Genomic DNA, 22,146 nt, shown 5'->3' with positions numbered 1-22,146 from the left:
GAATTATGTCTGTGTTTGAGTGCATCTGTTTGTATTTGTGAGTGTGGTTATTCAAATGTGAAAGAATAGATCTGGAAGTGGAAGAGGGGTGGTTGGACCAGTGGGTGGTTGGCAGGTGCTCTTGTGTGGTTTGCGCCTTCTGTCCTATTGATCAATTAACTGTCATCCTTATCTTTCCTTCTTCTTTTATTTTTGTATATTACTATCTTTAATCTTTGGCATTTATATGGCCTTATTATGTTCCAAGTGCTAAAACTGATCAGCGTTGGTCACATTGTAGGTCCCGAAACTAAATTTTCAAAGTAGCTGTATGCCAAATGTATCTGTTCTATAGGAAAGGCCTATATCTCCTTAGAATTTTGGTGCCATTCTTTCACCTCTCAGTCAATTGAGAGACATGATCAAATATTTCTAAAGTTGCTAACTGGTTGCAACGCCATGTTGGACAGATACTAAAAGAGTGCCAAATGCACCAAACATCTCGATTCTCCACATTAACGGAGTACAATCACTTTAACATAGATATGGAGCCTAATTTTTTTTAAGTCTGTGAGATCATTACAAATCAGTATTGTCTCAAACACGATAATCTGTCGTTATTTCGACAAATACAAGTGCTGTCCCGGCTGGCGCCGCACCGGACCCCACTGCGAGTGAGTCGGCACTATACTGTAGTGTACTGAGTGCTCGCCGCATGGGGGGTCACATGCTTTCCGAGTTTTGCGGAAGGATTGATGCAAAATAATACCAAGCTGATTACTTTTATTCTAATAGATAATAAACTGATCATTCTATTAATACGTTTTTTGAGCCGGTATTTTACACATGTGTGAGGCGGCGTGGTGAAATCAGGCGCTCGTCAAAGTAATGCAATTGAAGAAATTGGCATTTTTCTAACAGTTTGGCAATTTTTTTTTACTCAACACCATTGTTGTCCAATTAAGAATTCATTTCTGGCTGGATTTTTACTGAAAAATGTTGATTAAAGACCCCAAAAATGTAAGTTCTCAGTTTCCATGGACTATGAAGCTATGGAAATAACCAGACTTTGGCGGCCATTTTCTCACTAATTTTGCCTTTGAAACCAGGCGACCCCACCTTCTTCAATCAAATATCGTGACTTCTTTTCAAGATAGATGGGCATTTTTTCACCGATAGCAAGACAACTGAACATGCTTTAAGATATACCAACAACTCCACATGCCCAAAAAATTGACGAACGCCTGACTCCACCACGTCTTGGCACATACTTTGTGTAAAAAAATGATCTTTGAACACTTTGAAGTTATTTCTAAAGGCTTTCTATTGTAACTCACCGCCATTCACCAAATTTAATAACTTGCCTTTCATGTTGGCAAACACTGGTGTATGCCATGGCCAAGGTCTGTGAATTGCTGAGTCGTGGGCCACGTTTCATTGTCGTGTCCGCTAAACTGGAACACTTTCCCTAGTACTTCCTTTAGGTCATTCCCAACATAACGTCAGGGCTGCCCATTATTATGAATTTGGTGGAATCTGCACGCACGAAAATACGATCTTAATACCCCTGATTCCAATTTAAAAAAATTTTGGGCTGTCTCAGCTTGGTGCCAACCCTCTCAGTGTATATCATTATCTAATGAAAAAACAACTGTTATTAATCTTCTTTTTGCTCCTTTTATTATCTCATTCTCATGCTGTCTGAGTGCCAAATTAAGAACCTCTGTTTGTGCTGTTAACTCTCAGAAAAACTTTGTTCCACATGGTAAAGTTTCTGCATCTTTGTTGTTATGACATAGACGTTTAAAGTCTTAGTTGTGTCTCCTCTTGAAGGCTCACATGTCTTCACAGTAATTCCCATGCCCTGATGTTTTTTCCAAATGATCATTTCCTTCCCTAGACTAGAAGATGTACAGTGTTGCAGTCGTTGTTGGGCGCATCACTATTTGTGGTCATAATATTGTTCACATATATATAATGGATGAGGCTGAATAGAGTTTCCAGAGCTGTTTTGCGCTAGATCAACAACCATTTTGGCAATAGGACAGCCAGTCGTGGGACTAAGCACTACTGGGCCACAAACAGTCTGGACCTGAATCCCTGGAATTTCACCTTTAAAAATAAAGTGTGTTGGAAAACTGTTGAAAGTAGGGCTTTAGAGATCTCATCTTATAACTCTGCAATTGTCATATTTTATTTTAACTGACTACAGCACAATCCAGATTTTACAACTAATTTTCAAACCTTGGTACTTGTTTTATCAGTGCTCTTTTGGAAAAAAAAAATTTCTGGTCACCCTATACACATTGTACATCACTTTATAATAAGATATTTTATAAAGAAATGAATGCAGGCAGGCGTCAGTTTGGTCGAGTCTTTAATCATTCATTTTGTGTTGTCTTAGTTGTCCTGGGAGTCCACTCATTGTACAGACAGAGCCACACACAGCTACAGGTCTTGTCTATAAAGCTTTCTGAGCCGACCAGGGGTCGAAAACAACAGCACAGGTAGAGATAGACATGGATGATGATGATGAGGAAAACAGTGAAGTCTTGTAGTAGGAGATGATTATCAAGAACACCTTACACAGCCATAACTGCATTTTCATTAGATAATGATATTACTGCGAGACAATGTGTAGTGTTAGTTCTGAATCATGCTGGACAGTTATTTATGTGGTAGGCCAATGTGTGGATCAATACAACAGTGTTTGTGGGGAGTTTTCAAGCTCTTCTTTTATTTGGTCTGCTTCCACTGAACATGCCTCTAATATTAAATTATTTTGTTTGAAAGGGGCATTGGTATTCAGCTCAAAGATTTGCTTGCTTCCATATGCTTCTAATAGATATGCTGTGGGAGTGGTTTCTCTCTGTACATAAATACAATGAGAATGATTGGCAATTTTGATCATGTATTTCATGCGTAATATTTTTTTTACCTGACATATTTATTATTATTCTCTATAATTATAAGAATAAACTAGTGTGCTGCTGTACAAAGGAAATGCATGTTCGTTGTCGTAGCAGAGACTTACCGTACTCATGGATACAAATACGACATGATAGAAATATGAAAGTCTATTCCTGGGTGGGAAATAAGTAGACAGACTGGAAAGGAGGAGTGTACAATCTCTATTCTGATGATGATGCCAGCAATAGTTACATTTGAGTAAACTATGTGTGCAGAATTGACATTTTTCTCATAGTTGTGAATACTGAGCAGTGATTAAATTTGATCTTCAGGTTCATGATGGTGGGATGCTGTTGTTTTCGAACCAGGATCATGAACAGTGGGAAAGTAGATCACAGATATTGTTTCATTGGAATGATATGTTATAGACAGACAGAAATTTAGAAAACTTTTCATTCCTACTTTACCTCTTTTCTTTCACCATACATACAGACAACTAAGAATATATATATGTATGATGATGTTGCATGCCTTGAAGGACTTATTGCATTGTTTGGTCATATCAAATATAAAAAGGAAACTCAAAACAGGTATAAAGTAAGATGCATGTATATATATATGTGTGTCAACACAAAAGTAGTATTTAGTACCCATTCGTGTAAAAACTACTGTACTGCATGTAACAGCAACACTTAAACCCTTTTGATGTACAGCTGATGCTACACAAACACAATTGCAAGAAAACATTCACAGAAATGCTGTCAATTTTTTCAAGTCAGTTTGTATCAATTCTCTCACAACAGTGTAAAATACTATAGACCTACTCACATATATATATATCATGGGTCTCAATATTCCGCTATTTAGCGGATTTCTGCTACCGCCATTTCCTCCTCTATCGCGACAGCGGGCCAATCAGAAAAAGAGTTGCTGGGAGCAGAGTGACTGCCAGGCCTCGGGAATTTGAAAAAAAATCGCCGAGACGCAGGAACATAAAAGATCTCGAATATTATTTGAAAACCAAATTCGATAATGTCTTTAAGTTCATTTTTGGCGGTCACGATTGTGATATTAATTCGGCTTTTCCCGGTCTGAGAGTACGTTTCACGTGAACAGGCGGCGATGGCGGCAAGCGGAATTGTAATTGTATGTGACACCGAGGCTCGACCGGAAAATCAAGATCTCAGAAATTTGTCTGTAACAGTCTGATAACGCAACATTTCTAACATGCAGGTTCTGCATTACAAACGTGGTGTCGCCATGAAAATAACGTTCGTCCCTGTGCTGTCGCTTGTGGGGACAAAAGAAAAATAAAAAGAAGAAAGTTATACAAGCGTCTTGTCGGGCTCGTCATTGTGACTGGAATGGGGGAGATTATTGATTTAAAAAAAAAAAGATACACTCGGGGGGGGGGGGGGGGGAGACACAAAACAAGAAAGGAAATTGGAAGCAAATTTTAATGTTTAGAATTTTTATTGCTACTACGTACAGTTCTCTGCAAAGTAAAGTGCGCATTGGTGCATGCCTTGTGTATAATCGGGATCCGTCATAACTACTCTTAAGCGTCTTAATGAACTTAGGGCAGGGGCCTAAGTGTTCGCGTTTCATTGGATGGGTGACAGTAAATTATGTCTCTATGTTTTAGCTGTTTGTTCAAGATTCGCAGATTTTCAATGTCACTGCATCTTGCCCTCCCACAGTTTTAACACTTACACCTCAAGCTATTCAAGTTATTACAATGTACTCTACTTTGAGTTTGAGCTTTAATTTTCTCTTTCACATTTATTATATAAATCATTACACCCATACTGGTTCATGACAGTCGATATTCTGGTTCTAGGCCTTTTCTCAGGCTCAAAACAAGATTCATTTTTATATAGTTTATATATATATATATACATATATGCAGGCAAATATGATGAAGGTAAAATATAAGTCGCACAAGACCACAGTGCGCCACCACTTTCTGTACGTAATCAAGATTGTAAATATATTTGGTAAGTGACTCTCACTTGAAATTATCTTCCAAACCCTCAAACTGGTATGAAATAACCTTGCTTTGATAAATTGATGGTTTTTATTTCAACATTCTAGGGTCCAACGGTATAATATTAATAATAGTGGGTGTCTCGCCAAAATGGGCTTCTGTCGCGATCACGCGGAAAGTTCCTCCTTTTTAAAAATTCTGAGTTGAGACCCATGATATATATATATATATATATATATATATATTATATAGTTTGATTTTTTCTCCCCAAACTGTAAAGTATTTCCTCATACCATTATATGAGCAGAAAATTATTAGTATCATGTGCTTCTGTGTGGGCTGGCTCTGAGCCTTTGGCCAAAAGACATTTCAATTAATTGCACCTCCTATTGTATGTATTCATTGCATCTCCCATTATATAATGTATTCAATTCCTAACTACATTTTATTGAAACCATGTCTGTGTGTTGAGTTTTGATGTCTCAGGGCTGCTCCTGACATGTGTACAGTATGCATTTTACTTAAAATGTTTATTATGTGCAGTTCAGAATTTCTTGATTTTTGTTTTTGCGAAGAGAACGTTCCAATGTGCTCATGGTGTACCCACAATTAATCATTTATATCTTTTCGATAGTGTATGCACGATGAAATGTCAAAGTAATTTGCTGCTTTTTCCTCTCTGCATAACTTACCAACTTATATTACTTCACATTTTTGTTTTGAATTGTGGCCATTTTTATCTTTCTACAACAATTTTCATCTAAAGAAATGTAAACAATGTGGAAAAGCTGTAAATGTGTCATGAATAAAGTTTACGTCCTATGTTTTCCGTGGATTTGAAAGCAAAATAACTAAGTTATGTTTTTTGCCCTGCATTTCTACTCTCATTTTGCGCGTGTTTGTTTGTTTGTTTTGGTAAGTGTTTTATAATATGGCGCTCGCAACTGCATAAGGTCCTACGATCGTACAAGCGCGCGGGACACATTAAACCTCACTTTTGTAGGAATTTTGAATTTCGCCTGGGTGGCGGCCGAAGCCTACTCTTATTGATTTTAGAACCAGCAAGGGATCTTTAATGTGCACAACATGCACACGGGACCTCCAAGATTGTTTTGCCCTTATCGTTGTTAGATTTTTACCTACCCTAAGATCAGGGGTGTGGCTGAAAGACAACAGTAAGGAGTCGGGGGCCCAGAAGGGAGATAAAAGCCGCAGACGACTGAATGTGGCTAGAGACTAGGAAGCGTGACTCTGACAACATTATTTTAGAGAATAAAAATTTCCATCGCTGTCATGTTTCGAACCCGGGCCCTACTGAATGAGAAGTGAACACCTTACCTCTAAGACCACAAGAGCCCCCTTTTGCACTTGTAAGATTAAAAACAAAGTTGTAGATGAAGTATGACGGTTGTTGATTGTATTTCCACACATACTATTTTGTTATGTCTAGCTCGTAAGTCATGGTGAGCACAGAGCTATAACTTGTCAGCCAAAAAAAAAAAAAATGGAGAGAACCCTGGGATTCCTATTAGTGCATTTTTGTGACAACAGCTAAGAAGCCTTGTGTCTCTGCAAATGACCTTCTTCTGTTAAAATTACTTCTGCTTATACATGTATTATATTCCTGTGATTTAGATTTGATATTATGTACCAATACTGTGGGTGTAGTGTAACATTTGCAATTTGTACATGTCATTTCTGCCTCTGAGGAAGGTGACCTTAGTGTTGGTGAGAAAAGCAAAACGTTTGTACTAGTTTCAGAACACATACATTGCTTTTACTGTTGCATGTTGTATACACAAAAAAAAAACTTTGTTTTTTCAAATTTACTTGAAATGTCTTGTAAATTTCATATCACACACACACACACACACATATATGTATGTGTATATATGCCTTTTTGTTATCATACTACATCTGTAAATTTACCATCGAAGAGTATGCATTTTGTAGTTGTAAATTTCTACCCTTTGAGTATGTTCACTAGCTGATGATTCCTTTTCCAATTGCATGGGTTTTTATTGTGTATGTAGAACACATAACAATGTTTGCCAACTGTGGTGAGCACAGAAAAAAAAAAATGTTTTTGGTAAAATAAAATGTGTGCATCGTGCATGGGATCCATTTGAATTAGTTCTGTTTTCACTTTCAAAGGGTGACTTTTGTTGCTTTGTTATTTGTAGGCAATGTGCTTCGGTGCACTCGTTCGTATATTTCTGGTATCTTACAGCCCTGCCAGTTCTTTTTTTGTTCGTTTCGTAAAAAGGTGCTTTTGCACCTATTCTCACATAATCTAGTACGCCTCAATGTTGAGACCAGCTACAAAAAAAGGAACATGTTCGAAGTGGCTTATCATGTGAGTGTCTGAATTAAAATCCCATTTGGAAGTCTGTTTTTCTCAACTAATTGCTGGATTCATTGGTGACATGTGCCGTATGTGGTGGAATCAGGCACTCGTCTATTTTTAAGCACTTAGAGTTATTGGTTGTTCATTTGTCTTGATTTTGATTTTTTAAAGAAATAACTTATCTTCAATAGAAGTCAAGATATTTCAAATTGAAGGAGGTGGGGGACATCTGGTTTCAGAGGTAAAGTTAGCTAGAAAATGGTTGCCAAAGTTTGGTGACTTTCAAATTTACATTTTTTGTCTTTAACTCTATCAGTCTGTGTTTTACTATCATATCCATAAGATGTGTGGAACTCTGTGCCCCCACTTTCCAAAGAGGAAATTTACTTGTTAATCCAATCGGTACGCTTTGCATAGCAGTCTGTCAAAATGATTTTTTGAGAAATACTGAAAGTTTCAAAGAGATCTTCACACTAGAAGTATTCTAAACTGTGAAGAATACGACCCCTGGGTAGGGTTATTTGTTTTTCAGTAAAATTCACACAGCAATGTGCTTTTTTAATGATAAAAGATTTTGAGTCAGAAAGTAAAATAAAAATTGCCAAACAGGAAGAAAAATGCTGTTTTCTTTGATTTTATTATTTTGACAAACACCATGATGCTTCTCATATTGCCCACATACTTCGCTGTTGAAGCTCCCCAAATTAATTATTTATTTTTGTTTACAGTTGTCTCTTTCAGCATCTTGCCTTTTCTTTTTCTTTTTCATTATTTGCCGTACAGTTTTACAAGTGCTTATCTCAAAATTAAAGAGTGAAAAAAAAGGTTGGTAAACACTCACTCAGTGAAGGAAAGGTATGCAGAGCTGTTTGTAATTTGGGACGCACCTTGTTTCCTGTCATTCCCAAATCCTTGTTAAACAACTTGAAACTTGAGCTAACAAAACACAGAAAAGTAGAGCTTTTTGTATTTTTCAGAAAGGGCATCAGTTTTTACTGTGGGCCTACTATGACAATGTACTTTTCTACCCTAATCCACGAAGGGCATACAGCTAAGAAAAAGCAATGCTTTTTGGAACTGTCATCTATTGTGTCTATTTAAATTTTACATGCATCAGAGAAGTAAGTCAAGTAAGTGTACTTTTTGTCAGGTCCTGGAAACAAGAGAGAAATGTGCTTTATGGTTGATGAGGTTCTGAGATCGGAAGGAGGCTGCAGTTTCACCAGAATAAATAAAGCTGCACTAATGAATTTACAAATTGCTGTTGACATCATCTTTCTTCCATCTTATATCTGGCAGGAAATGATGAAAAGAAATGACTGTGAACTTTATAATTTTTGGGGAGCACCCCACTCTACTGGATTATAATAATGTCCATTGAGTTACTAGACTCGTAAATATCACATTGCTTTCTAAATGCTTTGTTTTTATTCTTTAAGGACAAAATTTAAAAATTGTGAACACTGAAATTACGCCATAAGCAAAGAAAATATAGAAAAGTACAGTCAAACCCCGTTAAGACTGCCTATCTTTGGACAAGCATGAAGTTGGCGGTACAGCGGGGCTGGCGGTAAAACGGGATAGCATTGAATGCCATCTCGACTAGTGGTAGAGTGGTGGAGACTACAAAGACTGTAGCTAGTCTTGATTCATTTTTCTGTCTTGCGCGATTACCATACGCAGGTGAAAATGAAAAACGAGTAGCAAAGAATTACATCTACAACTCCATTCAAATTGAAAATGTCTACAGGATCAAAAGCTAAGCTATAATGTGCCAATGACTCTGTAGACGTTTTTTTTTTCTTTTTTCACCCTACGTCAATCTACGGGCCATCTGTAATCTTTTACTTGAGCAGGAGTCCTCACCATGTAAAAGGTGCATGGGCGCCCGCCAGCCTTTGTGCTGATGTCTAGAGATACCAAGTAGACAGGCCGAGGTGGCGCAGTTTCTTTGAAGTTTTTCCTGACAACTTTAGAATTTAATTCCAATTTTAAAAAAAAGTATTTGCCAAAGTATAAAAATAATAGTATTTCCATGATCAGGAGTAAATCAACCAGCGCTAGAAAATGATAAGCTCGCAGAGATGTAGGTGGGGAAAAAGAATGAAGCAAGCAGCCACCTATGGGCGCCGTGTACCGTGTGCAGTGTATGATCTCTTGTGGCCAGTTCGCTGGAGGTATGTCGGGGCAAATTTACATTAGTTTGATTAGGACTGAACAATTGAGACAGATGGCGGATAACGGTTTTGAGAGGAAAATATTATGTTTTAATAGGCATTCCTTGTCATACACTGGCAAAACCTTGTGGTAAGCAGGGCTGACGGTACAACGAGGTTTGACCGTATCTGGACAGTCTTGTTAACTTAGTCTCCACTCCTCAAATACAATACAAAAAATCTATTCTGCTAAAATAGTCTTAATTACATCAATACACACAAATACAAATGTATGCATTTCAAGAAGATTAGATCTATTTACTCCTCCATCAGTCCCTGTTGATGATTGTCAAGATACGTGAAGGCAAATGAATACCACTTGATCAGAACTTGTGACAAATAATATAATTGTGTGAACTCAAATTCCAAGAATTATCTACCTTCATGCTGTGAGAAACAAGATAAGAATTTATCACAATTGATAAAGATTAAAAGTCCCGGTTTTAAAACATTATCACCCTAAAATTCAAGCAAGTTTTAAAAAAGCTATGTTCATGCGGGTTTGTGTGGTATCAATTAGTTTTGTACAGTACGGTAGTTGTTTTTGTTTCAACACTGAGGCATCATTATCATTGTAGTTGGTTATCGAATTTTGATTTTGATTAGTTTATAATTTTCTTTGGATCTTATAATCCTCTGTTGTTTACTCTTTTGTGTCGGGTGTAAAAAAAAGGTTGCTCTCCTACCCCCCCCCCCCCCCCCCCAAAAAAAAAAGAAACCCAACCAAACAACCGCCCCCTAATTTAGGCTTTTTTTTTTGGGTGCATTATAAGGCATCCTTTTTGTGTCACTGTTTATTCAAAAGCAGATTTTTCTTTTGTTCTCAAATTCTTTAGGCCTACTGTGTACCTACCTATTGCTCGACTCTTTCATGATAACAGCAATCAGAAAATTAGAGTTAGTAACTGAGACTTAAAAAGAATTTTCAAGAAAATAGAGAAAACATTGACCTTTTGGGTCATGAAAGAAGCTAAAATTATCACATAGGGTTGCAGAAATAAAATAACAGCCAGAGAGGAACATATCATGTACGAATAAATGGGTACAAATGTATAAGAACTGAAGCTATTAACATGACAACTTCACAGCAGCAGCACAGGAGGCAGCAACCAACTCAATGAGAAATGATAAATCACCTATCTAGAATACTTGTAACTGTCATCACATCATAGAAACAATAAATATTAATATATAAACATTAACACTGTGAGACGTTTCTAGATTTAGAAAACTCTCGAGCATGAACAAACCACAAGAGATATGAAAAGATCAATAAGCAGTGTAACACGGATAACTCGAATTCGTCGGGACTGGCCTCGGTAGTTCAAGTAAGGGATATTTAGTTTACGGGATAAAGAAACAAAAAAACCCACGGGACCGCAGGCACAGCTCGACGGATGCGCGATGTCGAGTCGTCTGTGTTCGACCCCTCCGTGTTATACTGTGTCAGAGATGAAAGGAGTGAATGGAGAGAGGAAAAGACATATTACCAAGACAATGAATCATGGACAGATCAATAAGTAAAAATGGACTCGTAAAGATCCCCACAAACCATAGAGGCACTGACTTTGGAAAAGTTAAATTTTTTATAGACCCCCAAAATACTATTCTAAGTCTCATCATAGTTTTAATGGAGGTGAGCAGCAGAACTAGAGATACATGTATCGTGTCAAATAAAATACCTCACAATATTATCAATATGTGTCAGTTTAAATTTGACAAAATCACAAACAAGAATTGCAAAGAAAATATAGAAATATAAGATATACGAAGGGCATACCAAAAGGTTTTTTGTGTTACCTGACCATGAATGAATAAAGTAGAAAGCTGAAATTTGGGGTGAAAGCCAACAATCATCTTCCAAGAATACATGAGAATTTTGGGGATAATTGGTTTTAACACCAGCGCACTTTAAAGAGAATGGGGGTTTGTTGTTCTCCAGTTTCAACATAACAATGGTTATGGAGACAATTGAGCACAGGGCAGTAATGAAGTTTTTGTTCTTGCAAGGCAAGCAACTACAGGATATTTTTACGGAGATGCATGCCGTATAGAACCGATTGCCCATTCTATGCAGTTATAAAATTTTGGTGTAAAAAATTCAGATGCGCATTCACAGACATTGAAGTTGACCACCGTGATGGTCGCCCAGTGACAGCAACAAGAGAAGAGAATGTGTTGAAAATCAAGAAACTTGTTTGTTTGAAAGGCGGGTGACAGACGAACGTTTGAGCAAAGAAACTAGGCTTAGCATTGGATCAGTTGAACGAATCTTAAATGAACATTTGAATATGACCAAGGTTTCTGCGAGATGGGTCCCTCGTTTGTTGACTCCTCAAAAAGTGCAACGTGCGGATTGTTGTCAAAAATTGCTTGGTCTGTATGAAAAGGATTAAACAAAATTTTCTGAAAGACTTGTAACAATGGATGAGACACGGGTCGACCAACACGATCCTGAGCTGACATGGGTCTACCATAACGATCCGGAGCCAAAATCTGCATCAATGCAGTGGAAACGGCCCTCGTCCCCAACACCAAAGAAGGCAAAGGTGCAGCCATCAAGTGAAAAAGTGATGCTATCAGTTTTTTGGGACCAAAACCAGCTTAAGAAATTACGAGAGGCTATAATAGAAAAACGCAGAGGAAAGATCCGAAAGGGCATTTTGCTGCTTCACGACAACGGGGCAGCACACTTTTCAAGAAAAGCTGCAGAAACTGCATGAGAAAGTGGCTGTGGAATTCACAAGATGATTAGCCCCGTCCGACATTTTTGTATTCACAAAACTGAAAAAGGATTTAACAGGAAGGCAATTTGAAAGTGATGATGGGGTCGAAGAAGCGACAGAGGGCTGATTTTCCGACAAAGGGATGGTCTTCTATTCTCAAGGTCTTTTCAAGGTTACATACATACTGATGGTAAAATTTGTATAACTGTTGGAGGCGACTATATAGAGAAAGATTAAAGTTAGTACCAAAGTTCAGCTTTCTACCTTTATTCCTTCATGCCAAGTTCATGGTAAGGTAAAAAAAAAAACTTTTGGTATGCCCATCGTAGTTTTTGGCTTTCGAAAAAAAAACCCCTCCATACGGCACATTAAGGACTTATGATACGTTGTACTACAGGTATTTCAAAACTGCAATTATTTGCTTTGGCCAGGCAGACAGCAATGTGAATCAGCTGTTGAAATAACATACATTGCTGTTATGATGAGCCTCGATACCAGACTGAAGTTGAGACAGTTGTAGAAGTCTTTCACCAGTACACGTTCATTAGAGAGTGAATGAAGGAAGGAAATGTGGAGAATTAAATTGGACTGAGGCAGTTTTGGGACAGGGCGTCTTATTCCTTTGGGTGACACTGTGACTTCAGTTATAGGGATTGCTAACTAAAGCTGTAAAATAATACTGATTATATTAGATATTTTTCTTAATTGGTTCAAAACGATGCATTGAAGAGCCCTCTGCTGTAGATTGACGTGGAGGCTTTTGAACTACCCAAACCTTTCAAGTACAGAAATGGACTCAATCAAATGTATTCACCAAAGTGGGTTTTTTTTATTGGCTTATCCAAATGCCATAGTTGTTTGCTCTATCTTACTCTACTGCGCAGTTTCCCCCTCAGTGAAATGTGTTTAGTAAAACTTTAGTCTATTTTGCCAGACAGGGTGAAAATGTTATGCTGTAAAAATCAGACTATTCACCAAAAACTTTTTACCTTGGACATTGGCATTCAACATGCTCAAAATGCGATCTGATCTGCCCCTCTGTTTCTAGAGTCTTCATCATTCATTTGCCGCTTGCACATATAAAGTGATATGAAATACACAGAGTAGGAAATGCAAAAAGACGTCAAGAAATTTACTTGAATAAATAGGCCTATACTGTTGAAACACAATACTACAAACACATTGTAAAGAGAAAATAACCGCTCCAGGACAACCAGGAGGTAAAATCATGACTGGTCTGGGACTTCATCAAACGCCTACTTGATTAATGAACATAGAACATTTTTGATTAAACAACCCAGGACTTAAACGTTTTCATATATTCCTCTTGCCTTGAACAATTAAAAGGGGTTCTAACTGTCCCTGAAAAGAAATGAACATACATGTGTATACGATAAAAAAAATAGTATAATCTTGACTTTTGGGTCACTTTGTTGATATTGCTCATGAATAAACAGAGTATCTGATGTACATACACACAGTGATAATGCCTTCTGTGCCTACAAACGATGGTTATACGAATGACAAGGTAATCATGAAACAACACATTCTTTTATGGAATTGTATGTAGTCTCTCCACTTTCATATTATATGTGTACAATAAATACTGGACCATAAAAAATATTAAATAAAAATACCACAACCTGACTGGGCCATAATATATCCCAGAGAACTATAATTGTTACAATACAGAGTCCGTGGTGGGCCTGGTGGTACAAACTCATTTCGGGGCGAGCTCCAGACACTCAGATTGTACATGTATAAGAGCGTATAGGGCGTGCTGCATCTTTCCCAAAGTACATGAGCACCCATGAAGAAAAGGAAATTGACATAGTCTTGGCAGAAAAATGGGTAGCAGGGGTACATCACTCTTCACTCGTAGCGTGCATTAATGCTTAGACAATAATAAAAGTAAGACAGGTTGAGATAGACATATTATAAGGTGCCAGTCCATTTGACGGTCGACCCAGATGTTTCTACCTGTATTCTCCCTGACGGTCTACCACAGGAGCAGTCTGACAACCGTTCCACTTGTCAGTCTACTATAATCCATAACTCTAACCCTAAACCAAACACTAATCCGTCGTTGGGTTAGGCTTTCGGTTAGGTAGTAGACCGGTACGCCAAGCGGAACAGTGCCAGACTGGTCCGTTGGTATACCGTCGATTAGAAGAAAAAACACCGCAGTAGACCTTCAAACGGACAAGCATCCTCAGAATCCCTGTGCAGGTTCAATAACTGACACTATCAGATCAATATTGTACGGCACAAAATGTGTTTGAGTTTCGTTGTAGAGTAATTAAATTCACTATCCGGTAACCTCAAATCACGTGTAGCAGGTCAATATAAAGTCAGATTAGGCCTACACAAAAAAACAACACAAAAAAAACCCAACAACCAACAAACAAAAACCCAACAAAAAAACAAACAAACCAACAACACGAGAAAAAAGTTTAAAAATTTGGTCTCCCAATTCCTTGTATCTGGTATTTCGCTTTCTGTGAGCCCCCACCACCCAATACTCGACTAAAAGATATCAATTCAGTGTTTTACAGCCCACGTCCACCTCATAAACCACGTTGCACTTCTCTCCAAAACAGCCATATCGGTGCCCAATGGAGTGCGTAAGGATTTAGAGGGAGTTTTACACGCTATAATGCTTGAAATCTTGATTATTTAAAACGGCGTGCCATCGTCAGAATCTTGGGCCTAAAACTGGAACCAAGATGCATGTGGGAATGAAAAAGGGTTGAGGAAGAGAGAGGCCCTAAATACCGTTTCGACACCTGGAAAGATTCATTTACGAGACTCTGCGTACCGGGGTATACTTAGTTTATACTTGTATACAGTAATGTGAGGTAAGATGGCTTGGGTAACTGATAACAGCAGGTGAGAGCAAGAAAAAACGAACGCAAGACTTTGTCGTTTGAGAAAGTGATGCAGAGTCAATATATTCCCATTCTGATCTATGCGCCCCTTTCTCATTGTGGAGACTCGTGTTTGCCTTTTCCCCCAACGGGTTTTGATACATTGTACCTATTTGCCCCCTTGATATTGATATGTGATAGATATTATCAACCCCGCCACCCTTACGTCATTTAACCAATGAAACACCAATCATGTGTTGTGTACATGAGACTGGCGTATGTGCTAGGCCTAGTACACAATATCTGTGTTTTTACCATGTCTGACACCGTTGGATCTTCCTGGCATCTCCACGAAGACAGACATGCGCCCAACACCCTCGAGTTGATGCCAAACTATTGACACCACAGAATTATGCCTTTTGTTTAACACAGGGTAACTAGGTGGTTACATTTAAGCGAAACCTGTACACTCATTTTTCTATGTGGTAAAAACGAACAGTTCAATTGTTTAAATCATTTTATCATTAAATAGCATTCAAGGCAGGACACGAACAGATCAAAATCTGCTTCACACGAGATATTATGTTTATACCTCCTGCAAACATTTTCTCTCAGCAGCAGAGAATGAATCATTGATAGCAGTTACATCTTATGAAAGGATTTAAGAGCGACCTTTAAACGTGTCTCTCTGTCTTGACAGATGCTAAAGGTAAACATCTTATTAAACATCTTTAGCAGTATATATATTAAGCAGCTGTTATTTCTGCAGCTGTGGTATGACAATTATTAGAAACAATTTACATGTATCACATCTTTGGAAGTAGTTGCTAGGAAAGGACAGTTCACCTTTCAGACAAGTACCGATTCCGTGACAAAAAAATAGTGCGGTGATCAAAAACCACTCTTTTTTCACACCAAGAATGAAAAGCCCAAATACAACAACAACAACAACAACAAAACAAACAGGAGTTATGGCGAAGAGGGGAAATAAAGCGTTTTCCCTTGCATTGGAGAAGAGAAAGATGCAGCTTAAAGCGGCTAATTAGCAATCTAATTAAAAGTAAAACACTACACAACTGATTGTGCAGAAAAATGCGCTTTTTTGGTGAGGAGGCATCATTGTCAGACAAGTCAAGAACAGCCTTGCAGGAGCAACACTGTTGGACTTCAATAAAAATACAATGTATTTTCAATGCTCAATTACGACTTTTTAAAGTGTGTGTGTGTGTGTGTGTGTGCGCGCGCGTGCGTGCGTGCGTGCGTTCGTGTGTGTGTGTTTTGGGGATTAAAAACTGATTCCTAGAAGAACACCATCAGTCTTCAAATGCAAAATGACTCACTCCTCACTGGACAGCATTTCAAGTGGACGATTTCAGTATTTTAACCATATTAAGACGTCAGTTACCGTACTGAATTTTGACAAACATAATGCCATGGAGTGAAACCGGTCGCTGCAGAAATGATCAACACTTATATTTTATAGCCATAACCAACTGCAGGCATTTACTTTTTCGAAAGAGGATCTTTCAACGTCCGACGCTAAACTTTGTCATCTCTATAACCATGTTATGAGTTTACTTCACTGCAATTGTGTCACACTTCCTGTTTAAGGTCATCATTTTGTGGATACCTTTGTCCGTGTGCGTATCACAAAACCTGATCTCGTCATACGTAGTCACCATCGTCCTCTGCGGCCGAGAGCACAGACCGGCTAGACAGAGAGGACTGAGAGTTCGACAAATTATTCTCCTTCTCCTGCGACAGCCCTCTGGTCAGATGGTCTCCCTTTCTGTTGATAAAAGTGGACCGTCCCGTCGTGAGGGGCGTGGCTAATTTTGGCACGGGCGTCTCGGAGCGGTTGTTCCCGTCGCTGGAGTCTGATTGTACGGACCAGGCCCGTGTGAGCTCGCCCACCTCGTCCGCCTTTTCGTCGGTGAACACAAACTCTGAGTAGGCAATGTTGCCGCTGGATGTGCTGTTGGCTCGGCTCGAGCGGTTCAGCCGGTTGGCTACGTCAACGCCCAAACTGTCATGGTCGTCCACCAATTCATCGGAGCCGTTGCTTTGTCTCAAGCTCAGCTCCCGACCGAACCCACAGCTGCTGCCAGCACTCTCACGCCTTGGCACGCCCTCCGACGAGAACAGGTTTGACACCGATTTGGAGCGTGTTTTCTTGCTCAGTGCTGCTGGGGCAGGGATTCGTGTTGGCACCTTAGAGTTCTCGTCCTTTCGAGGACGCACGCGGAGGATTTCTTTAATCTTTGAAATCAAAGCTGTTGGGTCTTTAGCCACCTCCGTGTCAATGTCTTTTAGAGAAGAAGCCTTACGGCCCTTGCTTTCCGTAGATGAGCCGACGTCAGAGCCTTGTCGACTAGGCGGTCTCCTCCGCGGGAACTCTTCACCGTCTCCATGGGGAAACTCCCTGGTCTCGTGGCCAGGAGTAGAGGCGGCAGAGCCGTTGTTGGACGACGTATTTTTGGCCCGGTGATGTAGCTGCTGCTGGAATGATCCTGGGACGCTGGAAGATCTTCGAAATCGATTCTGATCATCACTGGATGACGACTTGACACTAGGAGGTTGTGAGGCAACACCGTGACCGTTTGAAGGAGGAGTGTTTGCAGATATGCCAGAGGACGAGGAATGAGAGCCGGTCGACGTCTTTAAGGAAGCAACGGACGGGGTTGATCGAGATGAAGCGTTGGTTGATCTCTGACTACCCGCTTTGACAGAGTTACCATCCCCTGGTTTGCTCTTTGCCTCTGCAGGTCCGCCACCAGGCGTGTCATTGACTGATGCCCGTAGCTCCATCTCTCTATACTTCTCAAACAACCTCTCCATCTTTCGGTACATTTCTGGGTCCTCGGGGGGAGCGTCCAGTTTGCAGGTGTCCAAGTGAGACAGGCCATTCTGCGGCTCTGTCAGAATAGCTTTGATCTCCTCAAGGGGACGTGGCACCAACTCGCTGGCTGGGATCTCCTTGCCGACGACTTTGCCGCGTTTGGCTCTTGTTGGGGGTTTCCTTTTGGGATCAGAGAGAGTCGAGTCCACCCAAGCCTCTGTCCGATTCATATCCGCATCGGAGCTCTCTTTCGCTTTGCTCACACCCATCTTTTGTCTGAACATAGACGGATCGGGCGTCTGAGACCGGAACCGAGCCGCACTTGATGCCGTGCTATTGGCTCGGTCTGTAGAGCTCCCTCTGGACGGTGGTCGCTTCACCACGTTAACACGGGTGGTCGAGTCGTATCTCATCTCGTTCTGCTTCATGACCTGTACACCGTGGTGACCCGAACTGTCCCGTCGCACCATCAGCACTTCTCCATCTTTCTCATCTTGCCCGTTCTGATGAGCCAGTTTCCTGGCGTCAACACTAGAAGATCTTTCGCGTTTCTCCAAGGCTTGAGCGGCCTTCATCTTTGCCGCATTCATCACCAGCTCGTTTATCTCTTCGTCATCCGAAAAAGTGATTTCATTGGTCAGTAACATCTGTTGTTGGTCAATGTTGGCGGTGCTAGATGCGCGGCGCATGGGGGCAGCAGATGAGGAACGTTTTCCTGGGCCAGATTTCAAAATAGGAGCCGGGTTAGTTAGGGAACCGCGACGCCGAGAGTTGAGTTCGTCATGCGCTGGTCGGGTAGAGGCTCTCTCAGCCATCGTGCGCCTCTCGTAAGGGCCCGGAGTAACGGACCTCGCTGGCTGCGGTTTCTTGGAGTTGTACGGACCAGGAGTAACAGATCGGCGGACTGCGTGCAGGTCCCGGTAAGACTTAGCCGGCGAGGTCTTGCTGTTGACATTCTGGTTGCTGCTATTGCTGGTGTTGTTGAATCCATTCGTTGGTTGGCATTTGCGAGAGATAACATTTACGGGTTTGTTTTGCGAAGATTTTGAGAGAGAGGAAACAGCGAAAGACCTGTCCTCGGGGTGGATGTAGGCCGAGGAAGGAGGGGCGTCCTCGGATGACCGCACACTCGACGAGTTGCTGTTGGACCGGGAGATAAATGCCGGACGCGTCGTGGACGGCGAAATCTTCTGATGGCACTGAGATGACGCAGCGGGAGTGGAGGAAGTGGAGGATGAGGAAGAGGAGAGAAGCTGATTGGCTGAAGAGGAAGACGACGGTGTGAAGTGAGATTGTGAAAATTGCCCTCCGCCATTGCCCATCCCATCTTGAGTGACGTCAGTGGTCGATGAGACTTTTGGTGTGACGGGGCGTGGAGTGAAGCACGGTTTGGGGATGCGGCTTGGAGTGGCCGGCCTCTCTTTCACAGTCGATGCCAATGACTGCATGTGAGGGTTGGCAAGAACACCAACAATTTCGTCATTGTCGTCGTCGTCGTCTTCATCGTCATCAACGTCCTCTTCATCCATCCCAGCTCTTGACCGACAGCGAGGCGCATAGGACTTGGACCCTACAGGTGTCTTTGGCCTCGTAGGAGTCTTGGGGCGGTTATGAGTGGAGCCGGAGTCTATTTCTTGTCTGGATTCCACCCAGTTGGAAATGGCTCCAGCCACTTTAGCTACTGCGTCACGTTTCATCTGGCTAGGTGTCTTTGGCCGCGACATTTTGTACTCCTCTCTCTCCCCTCCATCGCGGTCTAAACTACTAGGAGTTTTTGGTCTGTAACCACCACTTGACGTCGGCGTTTTTGGCCTTGACACGGAAGACGTGGGCGTCTTGGGCCGAGGGGGTGTGCTAGGGGTAGAGTTGTTTGCATTCCTCCTCAAAGCTACCGGGGTCTTTGGGCGGTCCCCAGGCAAAGGGCGTGGCTTGTCGTCCATAGGTGACTGCGGTAAACTCCGCCTTCCCGCACTGCTGTCTACAACTCCTCCTCCACCACTGCTTCCTTTTCTGGCGTTTACGCTAGATGAAATCGAATCTCTAACAGAACGTGCTTTATCCCTCAGGGAATCCCAGTTGAGTTGTCTGTTTACGGGTTCACCTCCACCGTTCAAGTTGCTGGCGCCGATGCGGGTCTGAGAAGAGACCTCGCCATTTTGTTGCTGCTGCTCTTGCTCTGGCACGGTGAGGGCAGAGTTGAGCAGTGACTTGAACTCTCGCAGTGTCATGGTGCTGATCTTGTCCATGCTCACGTTGGCCTTACCGCCGCCCTCTTGTCCTTCTGTATCAGGAGCAGAACGAGCGTCGGCGGGAAACTCTGCGCGCTCGTCAAACGAGACAGACCTAGGTGAGAAAAACATGTTTTTATGAGTTACATGGAAAAAAGAGGCCATTCGAATTCAAGTTTGAGTGGAGAGAAGCACATCAACCCAAGAATGGTCTTTTAGAACACGGAAAAGTGACAAAGATAGACAGATGCCAAAGAGGGAAAGAAAAGAAAAGAACCTACCATTGTTGCCCTTCAACCACCCACAAGGGTCATTTCCTACGCGGACCATGGGGTTAAAGGAAATGAAGAAAAAAAAGAAATAAAGAAAAGATGTAGATAATATAAATAATCAAGGTTTAAGAAAATAGAGGCACATGGAAAGAAAGAAAGAAAGAAAGAAGGCATTTATACTGTGAAATATCATGGTTTGAGTAAAGAGAAGCACATCGATACAACAACATGCATTTAGTGCAGAGGAAACAAGATTGGCAGAGAGAAGCAGAGAAACAGAGACAATTGACGACATAAAGGCCTTGAACATTTATTAGCTCTCGCTGGTAAAACAGAAGGCAAGCGAGGCAGGGGTAGACCCAGATCAACCTACTTGGAGAGCCTTAACAGATGGGAAATGGGAAAAGACCAGGATAATAATAATATAATGAATAGGGTTGGATTTTTTTTTCAGAGCATCTGAGCAAAGAAACGAATGGCGAACCATGATCGCCGATGTCTGTTGCAGATCTGGCACATGACGATCATGACATTAGATTTACTTCAACAGAAAAATAGACGTTGAATGTCGTAGCAACAGCAGAAACGCGATGGCTCTGTTTTTCTTATGTGGAATGAAACTTACGATCTTTCTAGGGTGACAATGATCAAATTTTATTGCGGCTTTTGGTGAACACAGACTTAAGCTTCATTAAAACAACAAAGAATAGAAAAATATCTTCCTTGAGGTCGGGAAAATTTCAAATTTTCTACTTTTTGACGTTGTGCTGTGAACACTAATTTGAAGCAACAAAGTGTTATTCTTATCATTAAGCATCTTATCATCTTCAAAAAGCATGATCAAAAGACGTAGGTTTTATACACACAATCAAAAAGTGGTACTTTTTATCGCCAGTATGTGCATCAATTTCAGCTAAACCTGCATCAATACTTCTTCCGGCGCCCCGCGCGGAACAAAAATACAAAAAGAACCTACTAGAAGTCATTTTTGGTCTCGTTCAATATTTGCAGAGTCGTCTTGTAACCCCCCACCCTTATTTCCAAAAAAGAGTGGACAATATGAGTCTCTGGTCCACTTAATCGGATTATAGAATCAGTGAGGACTCAGAAGCAGAGATTGGCTTTTGTGAGGGTGTGTGTAACACGTCCAGAGCTCTTACGCGTGTAACATGTACGGAGCACTTGTGTGTGTGTGTGTGTGTGTGTGTGTGTGTGTGTGTGTGTGTGTGTGTGTGTGTGTGTGTGTGTGTGTGTGGAAAGGGGCTACGTGAACATCAGTGGAAGATAAAGAAGTATCAAGAAAAAAAAAAATTTAAAAAGAGGAAAAAAAGGTGTGGAGGGCGAATCTTTGACACAATAGATTATCTGTAATATTCACTCCGCGATGTAAAGGGAAAAAAAGAGGCAAGGGGCTTGTGTCACAGTCACAGTAGTCACAGTAGTCACAGTGGGGTATCTCTGCTATTCGAACGTCCGCTTTCCATTAAATTTAAAAAACAAACAAACTAGAAGATGTTACCACATACTGACTTTCAGGCGCACAGGTAGTTCAATTGGCATTAATCTGGACAACGCAAAACCTGCTTTCACCAATGCTCTTATACAGGGCCTTAATTCAGTTCTTTCTTCAACAGTACACATATGGTGAATTCAATAAACCGTATTTTCTGTTTTCCAGTTCATGATTATACCCCCCCCCTACACACACAACACACATATCATAAACACACACACACACACACACACACACACACACACACACACACACACACACA

General features: G+C 40.8%; 1 protein-coding gene across 1 annotated transcript in view; it reads right to left on the bottom strand.

The window, feature by feature from the left end:
- Nucleotides 1-7,856: 7,856 nt before the first annotated feature.
- The window catches only part of LOC101848834 (mucin-5AC), a gene marked incomplete at its 5' end in the record, with an annotated part of 41,099 nt that continues 26,809 nt past the window's right edge, over nucleotides 7,857-22,146 (bottom strand). Inside the window, 1 exon segment of the mRNA XM_013085679.2 lies at nucleotides 7,857-20,214. Within this exon segment, the coding sequence (XP_012941133.1) occupies nucleotides 16,698-20,214 (3,517 nt within the window).

Source organism: Aplysia californica, unplaced genomic scaffold (genome assembly GCF_000002075.1).
Source record: "Aplysia californica isolate F4 #8 unplaced genomic scaffold, AplCal3.0 scaffold00397, whole genome shotgun sequence".
Taxonomy (NCBI): domain Eukaryota; kingdom Metazoa; phylum Mollusca; class Gastropoda; order Aplysiida; family Aplysiidae; genus Aplysia; species Aplysia californica.
Note: the sequence above shows the minus strand (reverse complement) of the source record. Positions and strands in the feature narration are given on the sequence as shown.